General features: G+C 25.9%; 1 protein-coding gene and 1 non-coding gene across 2 annotated transcripts; both read left to right on the top strand.

The window, feature by feature from the left end:
* Positions 1 to 415: 415 nt before the first annotated feature.
* On the top strand, positions 416 to 12136 carry Bm2594 (P-glycoprotein, putative; the record flags this gene model as incomplete). Its single annotated transcript, XM_043078165.1, has 27 exons — positions 416 to 501; positions 638 to 737; positions 854 to 1099; positions 1796 to 1929; positions 2452 to 2553; positions 2888 to 2957; positions 3233 to 3357; positions 3629 to 3745; positions 3941 to 4109; positions 4713 to 4847; positions 5064 to 5165; positions 5512 to 5632; positions 5783 to 5865; positions 5995 to 6165; positions 6250 to 6352; positions 6476 to 6586; positions 7760 to 7869; positions 8078 to 8239; positions 8510 to 8692; positions 9038 to 9135; positions 9196 to 9385; positions 9535 to 9776; positions 10071 to 10227; positions 10674 to 10868; positions 11329 to 11529; positions 11671 to 11817; positions 11939 to 12136. 27 exons carry the CDS (start codon positions 416 to 418, stop codon positions 12134 to 12136), a joined length of 3858 nt encoding a protein of 1285 aa, XP_042934099.1.
* On the top strand, positions 8303 to 8374 carry Bm14614. The gene has a single exon. It is a non-coding gene; the product is annotated as a tRNA-Gln (tRNA).
* Positions 12137 to 12415: the final 279 nt, after the last annotated feature.

Below are 12415 nucleotides of genomic sequence, written 5' to 3'. Positions count from 1 at the left end.
TTACCCAAAATAGTAAATTAAAGCTAAATTAAGCTTCTGCTTATCAAATTCTAGCAAAAATAAAACTTTTTATATTATCAAAATTTCAATTTTTAACAAGCTTGATTCATCTGAATGGGTAGTACTGAACGGTTATTTCTATCTTCATTTCATTTTAAGCTCATTTCATATTAACTTGACCTAAGGATGACCTCATAATAAACAGAAATAACAATAAAAATTGATTTCCAAAAATCATTCTAAAATAATTTTTTTTAAACTTTGGAATTTTTTCAAAAAAAGCTTTTGAATTTAAAGCTATGCAAAAAATGCATTATAAAACAATTCATTTCTTATTAATTTCCTTTTTTTTTTTTTTTTTTTTAAATAAAAGCAAAAACTTTTAGGAATATAAAAATAAAAAGATATTAGCATAATGTCACCAATTTCAAGGATAGAAAGCAATAAAGCTGGAAAATTGGCAAACGATGATTATGATTTGCAGTCAGTAAGCATTGAAAAGTAATAATTAGAAGTTCGGAAATTTTATATCGAAATGTCTAATTATCAGCATCCTTGCTTTTTTCATTTAAAACTTGCAAAATTTATATTTGTGTCAATTTTTTTTTTTTTTTTATTGCAAAATTATATGTTATAGGCGGTTAAATGATGATTCCGGATGGAGAACGAATTTAAAAAATAGCAACCGGAAAAATGAGATGAAAATCAGTACAAAACGAATGCCTTTCTTATCGATTGTTTGTTTATTTATTTATTTTTTTGATTTTAAAATTTGAACTGTCCTTTTGGTTTTTTTTTAAATTTTAGAATTTAAACTTTTTTTAAAATAACATTGTTTTATTAATGATTTCAGTATCGTTATGCGAAACCATTCGATTATTTCTTATTAATAACTGGCATTTTACTGAGCATAGCTCAGGGTAGTTTACAAGCTGTTCAATCAATTATCTTCAAAAGATTATCAGACACACTGATCAAAGGTCAAACAAAATGGGGAACAGAAGAATTTGATGAATTGAAATTTCATGATGGAGCAATGGAAGCTATCTTTATGTACTTCGGATACGGTATTGCAATTCTCATCCTAGCAACTATTTCTGTAAGTATTTTATTTACAGATACTTACAGATGAGGAATTGTTTAAATATTTATACTATTATAATTTATACAATCATTTAAGAATGATACATTCAATTACACAAATAATTTTAGTGGTATTTCGTAAACTGTTATAATTTTAAATCATTTAATCGATTAATCCAATCACAAATCAATCAAATTTGACAATAATTATTAGAGATAAACCGAATTCTATTCATCATTTTGCTATAAAAATTTGTCTTTTTTAATAAGAATTGTACAGCATTCTTCATCAGACTGATTAAATTTTAATTATCTGTCTAAATTTCAATTAAATTTTAATTATTTATGTGTAATTATATATCTATGTTATTTTAATTATCTGTTTCAATTTCAATTAAATTTTAATTATTTATGTGTAATTATATGTCAATGTTATTTTAATTATCTGTTTAAATTTCAATTAAACTTTAATTATTTATGTGTAATTATATATCAATGTTATTTTAATTATCTGTTTAAATTTCAATTAAACTTTAATTATTTATGTGTAATTATATATCAATGTTATTTTAATTATCTGTTTAAATTTCAATTAAATTTTAATTATTTATGTGTAATTATATGTCAATGTTATTTTAATTATCTGTTCCCTATTTAATATTAATTTGACTTTAAAAATATTAAATTTTGATTTTCAATTTCAAACTTATAGATGACTTGTTGGCATACAATTTGTGAACGACAGATTTATCAAATTCGTAAACGTTATTTTGCGGCCGTACTGCGACAGAATATGGGTTGGTTCGATTCGCATCCATCCGGTGAATTGATAACGAAAATGTCTGAGTATGTACTATGCAGGATTTCAAAATTGGATTAACAAGTTAAAATTACTGAATCCGGAAGAAAAAGATTTTTAAACAAATTAAAATTAGTGAGTCCGAAAGAAAAAAATTTTTAAACGAGTTAAAATTACTGAATCCGGAAGAAAAAAATTTTTAAACAAGTTAAAATTAGTGAATCCGGAAGAAAAAAATTTTTAAACAAGTTAAAATTAGTGAATCCGAAAGAAAAAAATTTTTTTTTGCTAACTTTTTTTTTTTTTTTTTTACAATTAAAAATATTAATTCATACATACAGCAGAAAAAAAGATTTCTTTCAAATTCTAAAATATACATAATTGTATCAAAGATGACAAGAAGTATAATTGGAAAAATTATAGGTACAATTTAAAAGTCTAATTTAGGAATATAGCAAAAAAGTTAAAATAATTTTTAAATTTGTAAAATTTGTTTTAATATTAATTTTTCTTGTTGAATTTTAATATGAATTAAATGTCTGCAATAAAATTTAGTGTTTTTATTTTAGTGGAATTGATAGAATAAAAGATGGTATTGGTGATAAAGTGGGTATTTTATTTTCAAATGGGACAGCATTTATCGGTGGAATAGTTGTTGCATTCATATGCAGGTAAATTTCAAATTATTTTTCCATGCAATTTTATGAGAAAAAGAAAAAAAAAAAACAAAAATGAAAATTTTTGAAAAAAAAAAAACAAAAATTTGAATCAAATTTTCTCTCTTCTAAGAGCAAAAAATCGAAATTTTTATTTTTCTTTTCTTTTTTTTTACATTCATTTTTGTAAAATATCATTCAAAGAAGACTAACTTTTATAATTACTTAAATGAAATTTAGTTAACATTAAAATAAAATTTTAATATTTGAAGTAGGCTTCCTAATTATTTACTTATTCTCTTATGATATTTTTTTAAAAAAAAAATTTGTTTTCTTTTTTTTTTTTCAGTTGGGGAATGACACTAATAATGTTAGCTTTTATGCCGATTCTGGCTGGATTAATGGCTTTCTTGACAAGAGTAAGTTATTCTCTCTCTCTCTCTCTCTCTTGTCCTCTCTCTAAATAAATTTTTTAAATTATAATGAGGAACGGATAATCTTGCTGAAAGTTTTGTTCTACATACAAAAATCTTCAGATCAATAAAAAAAAAAACTTCTGGAAGAATCATTTCAATCAATCTAATATTCTATTTGTAGATTATTTGATATCATTCAAATAAAAAATTAGGGTTAATTTCTTTGAAAATTTCAATTAAACAAAAATTGAAATATTAAATTCAATTTATTAATTCAGTTCGTTTCAACCAGTGTACGAAAGGAATTACATGCATATGAGAAAGCAGGTGCAGTAGCTGAAGAAGTAATTGTTGGAATTCGAACAGTTATAGCTTTAAATGGTCAGAAGAAGGAAATTAATAGGTTTTATTTTTTTATAATTTTTTTTTTTTTAATAATAAAATAAAAATTTATTTTATAATAATTTTTTTTAATTAATATTTTAACAATATCTATCAAATTTTATAAAAATTTATTTTTTAAACATTTCTTTTTTTTTTTTTTCAATTTCTCTTTAAATTTTTGATAAGTAAATGATAAAATTTTCCCATATTTTTAAATATTTTAGAAAGATGAATTTATAAGCTAACTAAATTGTATTCTTGTATTTTTAACAGGAAAAAACAAATTTTAGATATCAAAATGAATTGAACAAAGCATCAGAGTTCGGTCATCGTAAGGCTTTGTTTATTGCGCTTGCAACTGCATGGCTCTTTTGTCTTATTTTCATTACAATGGGTACTGCATTCTGGTGGGTAAATAAATGTTTAATTTATAATTAAAATTAAATAATTCTTATTCAAAGCTATCATTAAGCAAAATTTTTCTTTTTCTTTTTTTTTTTTTTACATTTCAATTGAATTTAATTAATTGAATTTAGATGAGTAAATCGATAGAAAGAGAGAAGTATAAGAAAATATATTCCAATCAAATTTTGATATTTAAGGTACGGTACAAAATTATACAACGATGGCTTCATTGAGGCAGGTGCGGTATTTGCCACTTTTTGGGCGGCAATAGGTGGTACATTATCACTTGGTATGGCTGTACCACAAATTGGCGCAATAATGACTGCGCAAAATGCAGCTATTTCCATTTTTGAAATTATTGATCGGGTGAGTCATGGAAGTAAATAAGCTTCTAATAAAATGACTCAAAAATTTGCATTGCTTTAAAATGTAAAAAAAGAAAAAAAGAAAAATGTTTTAAAAAAGTACTAATGTAAAAAAATTGAAAAAAAAAATATGTAAATTGTGAATGTAATGATAATTGATAATTGATTACAATCATTAAGTGAAATTGTGTATATTTTGACTAATGTGAATATGACTGCACGTAAGAGAGGACGTGACTTTACGTGAGATTGATAAGTGAAATTGTGTATATTTTGACTAATGTGATTATGACTGCACGTAAGAGGACGTGATTTTACGTAAGAGTGATAAGTGAAATTGTGTATATTTTGACTAATGTGAATATGACTGCACGTAAGAGAGGACGTGACTTTACGTGAGAGAGATTTTTAAAAACGTGAAATTGTGTATATTTTGACTAATGTGAATATGACTGCACGTAAGAGAGGACGTGACTTTACGTGAGAGAGATTTTTAAAAACGTTGGATATTTTTTCAAAGATCATTTCATTTCATCCGTTTATTGCTGAGATCAGGTCATTGATGGTTTATACAGTTCTGGAATCAATTCTTATACATTTACAGATACCGGAAATTGATTGCCAAAGCACAGAAGGGATAAATATAGCAAATCCGAAAGGTGAAATTGAATTTAAGGATGTCCATTTCTGCTATCCTACAAGACCGGATGAAGAGGTTTTAAAAGGAATAAGCTTTAAGGTACTGATTTGACTATAAAATTTGGATAATTTAAAAATTGAAATCAATTATACTAAAGAAATAAAACTCATCATATTGTACAATGTAATCAGGAAAAAACTCTAAAAACAGAGAAATAATTGGAAATGGAAAAGAAAAACTGGAATTTGAATTGATCTGATTTACAATATAATGTTGAATCATTACTCTAAACAAAAAAAAAAAAAAAAAAAATAGGTGAAAGCTGAGCAATCAGTGGCGCTAGTTGGTTCAAGCGGTTGTGGCAAAAGTACTTTAGTTGGTTTACTACTTCGATATTACAATCAAGGATGTGGTGAAGTAAATTATTTTTATGAATATTTAAATTATGAAATGGAGTGCAAATAGAGTTTTGAAATTTCAAAAAAAAAAAAAAAAAAAATTCAATTTTTGACATTTATGACGGAGATTGAAACTGAAAGAATTCTATGTTTATCAAATAAGATTAGTTAGAATTATTACAGACTTTTAGCTATTTGATTATGATTATTTCTGATCACTAATGATCAAAAATTTTTTTTTTTTTTTTTTGGATCACAAAGATTGAAAGTATCTCTTTTGATAATTCCACATGAATAATTTTAGTATTAAATTAACACTTGAATTAGAAGAAATAAAAATCCAGTAGATAGGAGAAAAAGTTTAGTTGACAATAGATGGCATTCCGCTTGATACGATAAATATTCGATGGTTACGACAAATGATCGGTGTGGTATCACAAGAGCCTGTACTTTTTGCGACAACTATTGAGGAGAATATACGACTCGGTAAAATTTCATTTATTAAAATTGAAAAAAAAAAAAAAAAAAACATTGACAAATTTAATAAGAAATTTCTTTTTTTTTTTTTCAAATTTGATTTATTAAGTTCAAATGTAAAAATTTTATTCATACAAAAAATGAATTTTTTTTATTTAGGGAACGAAAAAATGACAAATGAAGATATGAAACGAGTATGTCAGATAGCAAATGCACATAATTTCATTGAAGAACTTCCAAAGGTAATTTTAAATATATCAAAAAAAAATTTATTCCCTAAAAAAAAAAAAGGAAAAAATTATTTTTGTATGAATTTATTTTCGAAATTTTAATTAAAATTTATTTTTCTAAATTATATCATTTCATTTTAGGGTTATAAAACACGTATCGGTGAAGGTGGCGTACAATTATCTGGCGGACAAAAGCAACGTATTGCTATAGCTCGTGCGTTGGTGAAGAATCCAAAAATTTTACTTCTTGATGAAGCTACTACTGCATTGGATACTAAAAGTGAAAAAATCGTACAGCATGCTTTAGAGAAAGTAAACAAAAATTGTTTATTAGGTTTTTTTTTGGCCTAGATTTTTTTTGGCCTAAATTATTGATTGAGTTTATTTTATTTTCAGGCTAGTATTGGACGTACTACTCTTACTATTGCACATCGTCTTTCAACAATTCGAAATGCAGATCATATCATTGTATTGGAACATGGAAAAGTTGTTGAAAAAGGTATCAAAAGTGTGAAATTTAGAAAAAAGTTTCTTTTTTTTTTTTCTTTTAAAATTTATTGAAACAAATTTTGTTTCAAAAAAAGAAATATTAATAATAATAATAATAATCTGTCTTTTTAAGGTACACATGAAGAGTTAATGGCATCTGGTGGAATATATATGAAATTGGTACATGCTCAAAATGTTAAAAAGTTAGCAAAGGAAAATATGCCTAATGCTGAAGAAGTTGCAGGTGTGTGAATTTATCATTTTATAAAATATTTTAAATAATTTTTTTTTTTTTTTTGCTCAGTTATTTCATTGGAATTTAAGAATTTTCGACTTTTGAAGTAATTAGACTAGTGTTGTACCTAAATGAGTTTAGCATTTGTTATCAGAAGTCTGAGCATTCAGAAACTTTCATATAATTTAGAGATGGCTCAAACAGTATTGATGAACTGCTTGTGTCACCTTGAATTAACTAATTAGTAATTAGGCTTTGAAGAGACATACATACAAGCTTAGGCTTTGAGCTTAGATAGGATTATAAGAATTATTTGAAAATCGCTTGAAATAAGAATTATATGCATATCTTAGCTTATTATGTTTCTTATAATTCTTTTTTATTACGTTATATACACGTACACATACGTAGGTATCCACGTAAACAACGTAGAAGGAATGAATACGAATGCGAATGCAATGAGAGACATTTATTTTTCTAAAATTGTACGAAACAACACATACGTAGGTATCCACGTAAACAACGTAGAAGGAATGAATACGAATGCGAATGCAATGAGAGACATTTATTTTTCTAAAATTGTACGAAACAAGCATTTTCCAAAAGTTGATGTTACTGTCACTAAATTTTAGTGTAAGCTAATGCTAGCAAATTTGCTGGTAAAGCTTTTCGAGAATTGCAAAGCTTTCGAGAATCTTTTATTTCAACTGAGAGAGGCTTAATTAAGATTAGAATCTTAGTTTCTCATTGATATTTGATATCATGAGCGATTAAATCCTATATTTCTTTACTTTTTAAAGTTTCCTATTTTACTTAATCTAATAAAGTTCATTTGCCAATTAAATAATACTTTAACTAAAATCTCAGAAATTTTTCTTAAGAAGTTTATAAAAAGCAAGGTTTTCGGTTTTTTTTTTCTAACTTAACTTGATTAATTCTTCAAATTTACCAAACCCACAAAAGCAACAGGAAATACTTTATAGATAGAATATAACTTTTCCAATATTTCAGACTAATTCCAAGTTTCACGCTAAGCTGACAAAAATATTCTAAAAAAATATATAAGCATTCTTAAATAAGCAAAAAAAAAAAAAAAATTCTTAATTTTCGATTAGCATATTTTTTCTTCTTATCTTCTCTATCATCAATTGATAACTTTGATAAACATAAAGCCTTCTTCAGAAATAATAAAAGATGAAGGTGAAGAGATAGTAAATTTGATACGAAATAAATCACCTGATCAAATATCTCAATCAATTTCTACCACATATCAGTCTGTCGACGATTCAAAAGTATCTTTTCCTGAATTCATTTTTTGCAAAATGCTAATAGCATCAATAGAGGAGAGGAAAGCCGAGACAATTGATAAGATTTATATACATTTACTATTATACTGTTTGTCAATAGCATGCAGCATGCAGACATGCACTCAAATAATACATAAATTTGCAGCTTCATCATAAATTCAAAAAAAAATATATTTTTCCATATATTTTGCAGCAAGAAACAAATAAAGCAGAAGTAAAAACTAAATCTAATTTATGGACTATTTTGCAATTTGCACGCGGTGAATGGTTTTTGTTACTTTTTGCATTACTTTTTGCGCTTCTAAAAGGATTAATGTTTCCAACATTTTCGATTATTTATGGAGCAATGTTTCAGGTAGATGAATTTAATGAATTTTCATCGAATATTCAAAGCATTTTTTTTTTTATTCTTAATAAATTATGTGTAGCCAAGTGGTAAGGCAGCGGTTTTTGATACCGCCATGCGAAGGTTCGAATCCTTCTACCCAGTCGTATTTAATGGTGGTGTAAAATGATGTCACAGTTACCTTGCATTTTACTAATTTTACTACTTCCTATCATTTTTTTTCTCGATCCTAGTATCAAGCACTGGGGTGATAGAAGGGATAATGAAACTACTTTGCAGTCATTAGCAATGCAAACTGCAGAACAACGATTGCAAGAAGCTTTTGTAAATGCTATATATTTTATCATATTTGGTATCATTTGTGGTTTTATAACCTTCTTAGCAAGTTATTTGTTTGCTATTGCTGGTGAATCGCTTACCAAACGATTACGCATTGCAATATTCGCTAATATTGTTAATCAGGTATCGCAAGTATTTGTGTGTATGATAAAGTTATTTCCTTTGTTATTATCTATCGTTCCTTTTTTTTAAAGTTATTTTTTTTATTTCTATAATTTTTTGCTAGTAAGTATTATTTATGATATATTTGTTTTGTTGTAGTATTTATTATCGGAAGATGAAAGAGATTAATTAATTGGTGTAGGAAAATTTAAAAAGCAAATTGAGAATGTAGAAATAAAATAAAATAACATTTTCAGTTATTAAAAAAAAAAAATAATAAATAAATTATTTTCATGCTAAATTCAAGTTTACATTTGCAAATTAACTTCACATTTACTTTTTTACTTTTTTTTTTTTTTTTTTTAGGATGGTGAATACTTTGATTCATTGGATCATTCATCGGGTAATCTAATCACTAAATTATCCACAGATGTACCAAATATTCGTGCTGCAATTGATAACAGGTATTTACATACTAGTAAGTAAGTTACACCTAGAAAGTACTAGGATAGATTATATTTCAGATTAGCAGATGTATTACAAGCGATAATTTCCGTACTTGTTGGTATTGGTGTTGCATTTTATTATGGTCCAAAAATGGCACCAATAGGTGTTTTAACAACGATAGCACTAACATTTTGTCAAATAATTATTGCACAATATTTGAAGAAACGAGCCGAAAACGATGAAATGCTAACCCGTGAACCATTTCGGGTAATTTTAATATTTGCCTTTTTTTGTAAAATTTAAAAATTATTTATGGATATATTAATGAATATAAAATTTAAAATTATTTATGAATATAAAATTTAAAATTATTTTACGAATTATTTCATTGCACTAGATACTTTCAATAATTATAGCTTGCTGCAGAAGTATTAAAACATCATAAAACAGTACAATATTTAATGCGTGAGCGACATTTCTGCGATCAATTTAATCAAGAAATGCGAAAATCGCATAGCAAAAATTATCATCGTGGTATTGCTGAAGCATTTGCATTTGCGCTTCATTCATGTTTTGCATCTTTTAATTTTGCCGCAGCATATCGTTACGGTTTATGGCTTATAGAAATTGGAAGTACCACTCCATTTCAAATATTTCAGTAAGCTTTACAACTTATACCTTTTTTTTTTTTTTGCTATTACTTTTATCGTGGAGAATTTATTTAAAAAAAAAAAAGAAAATTACACCTTTTCAACAACATAACAAATTAATTCAAAACATTTGTTAATATTAAAAATAAGAAAACCAGAAAAAAAAATATACCATTGTTTAAATTTAAAATTAAATTTTAACATAAAGTAAATAAAAGTATAATCAATTTTAGTGATACATTAATATAAGAGCAAAAAAAAAAAAATGTTATTTTGAAATCAAACAGGTATACTTCTTATAGGGCGATTGAAACACTGAATGTTGCATCGATGAGTGTTTTAGCAATCGGAACTTATTTTCCGGAATATATACGAGCACGTACGTGTGCTAGTTTGATCTCTAAAATGCTTGCTGAAAAGCCAAAGATTAGCAGTTTGTCAGAAGGAAGATGTGAAGAAGTAATTCTTATCTGACATTTTATTATTTTTCATGTGAAAATTACACATTTGGTAATTATTCTTTTTTTTTTTCTCACCCATTTTTTTTATCCTTACTTACTTTTTTTCATATTAACTTTACTTAGTTAACTCATAGATGTGATTGTATAGAGTGATGACACCTGTCACCTGTCATTATAGGTAAAGAGATACAGTTAGTAAAAATTTAACATTTTTATTTCCTTCATGATTAATATTCTGCGAGAAATGTACAGTTAAAAATTATTTACTTTTCAAAACAAAAAAAAAAAAAAACATTATGATAATGAAAGATAGCATATCAAAGAAAAACATCGATCAGATGAATGATGATGATTGAAGTTTTTCGGCAAATAGGGAAATAAATATAAAAATAAATCATGAAATTATTACTATTTTTTTTTTTTTTTTATCAAACTCTTTCACAGGTATTGCAAGGTAACATTAAACTTGAAGATGTCCAATTTGCATATCCGGTAAATCGGAATTGTCTGGTATTGAAAGGACTAACAATGGAAGCGCTTAAAGGTAAAATGGTAGCTTTAGTTGGTTCAAGTGGTTGTGGAAAATCAACTGTTATTCAGCTAATTGAACGATTTTATGATCCAATCAGTGGCAAAGTTGTAAGTTTTTCTTACTGTAATAGCAAGCTAACTGTTGAGAGAGAGGAAATAATTTGGTATTAAAATATAGCTTAGGTAGATGAAATTAATTTTTAAACTGATCAAGGTATGAAAAAGTATCAGTATAGCTCAGATGGATGAAGTGAATTTTACAATTATTTGAATTTTTGAGTTATAAAGATTAGTTAGATAGAAAAGGTTATATTTTAGGTACGAAAATAGGTGAAAAGAGCTGAAATGAAAAGTGCTGAAATGAAATTTTAGAACTATTTGAATTTTTGGGTTACAAAGGTTAGATAGATAGAAAAGGTTATATTTTAGATACGAAAATAGGTGGAAAGAGCTGAAATGAAATTTTAGAATTATTTGAATTTTTGAGTTATAAAGATTAGTATTAGAAATAACTGATTTTCAAGTAGTTTGCTACTTTCAGAGAATTTTCGTTGATTTGAAATTTTAGATGTATGACAATACTGATGTTCGTTACTTGAATCTTTACAATATTCGAAATCAAATAGCTTTAGTAAGCCAAGAGCCAGTCCTATTTAACTATTCAATTCGTGAAAATATCGCTTATGGTTTAAATGATATCAGTCAAAGAGAGATCGAAGAAGCTGCAAAACAAGCTAATGCTCATGATTTCATTATGAAAATGAAAAATGTATGCTTCCTTTATTACTTTTTTTTCTTGGGTATTTATCAAATTAAATCTTTCAAATTTTTCAAATTATTAATTTTCAAATTAAAAAATTTCAAATTATTAAATTTGCCCATCTGTTCAATTAAATTCAATTTAAATTAGGGTTATGATACAGTGGTCGGTGAAAATGGTGCTCATTTGTCCGGTGGTCAAAAGCAACGCATTGCTATTGCACGAGCTATTGCACGAAATCCAACAATACTTTTGTTAGATGAAGCAACCAGTGCTTTAGATGCTGAAAGCGAAAAAGTTTGATTTCAAAAAAAAATTTGAAAATTTTTAATTAACTCAAAAATTTTCTTTCTCTCTTTTTTTTTTTCAAATATGAATTTCATTTTTTTTTTTTTTTTGATCGAAAATAGTTTATTAGATGGTGCAAGAAGCATTGGAAAGAACTTGTTATGGTCGAACATGCATTGTTATAGCACATCGTTTATCAACCATCCAGAATTCAGATCAAATTTTAGTTATGAATCATGGTGCTGTAATCGAATTTGGTACTCATGAAGAGTTACTTCGTTTCAATGGTCTTTATGCTAATCTTATTGAAATGCAAAATCTTCAATAGTTGTAATTTTTGTAAATTTTTTTTTTTTTGTTTTATCACATTTTCTGCTTGCGACAAAAATATAAAATATTTGTCGCAAACAAAACAAAACAAAACAAAAGCACCGATGGAGACACAAAGGAAAATATTTTGTGTAATATTTTCTCATATCATATCTTCTCATATCTCTCATCTCCTAATTATTTCTTCAATTGATGTAAAATAATTTCTTTATGAAAATAAAATAAGAAATTTTCTGTATGAAAATATATACTCTACAAATTAACCTTTTAACAGTTT

Source organism: Brugia malayi (assembly GCF_000002995.4).
Source record: "Brugia malayi strain FR3 genome assembly, contig: Bm_v4_Chr2_contig_001, whole genome shotgun sequence".
Classification (NCBI taxonomy): domain Eukaryota; kingdom Metazoa; phylum Nematoda; class Chromadorea; order Rhabditida; family Onchocercidae; genus Brugia; species Brugia malayi.
Note: the sequence above shows the minus strand (reverse complement) of the source record. Positions and strands in the feature narration are given on the sequence as shown.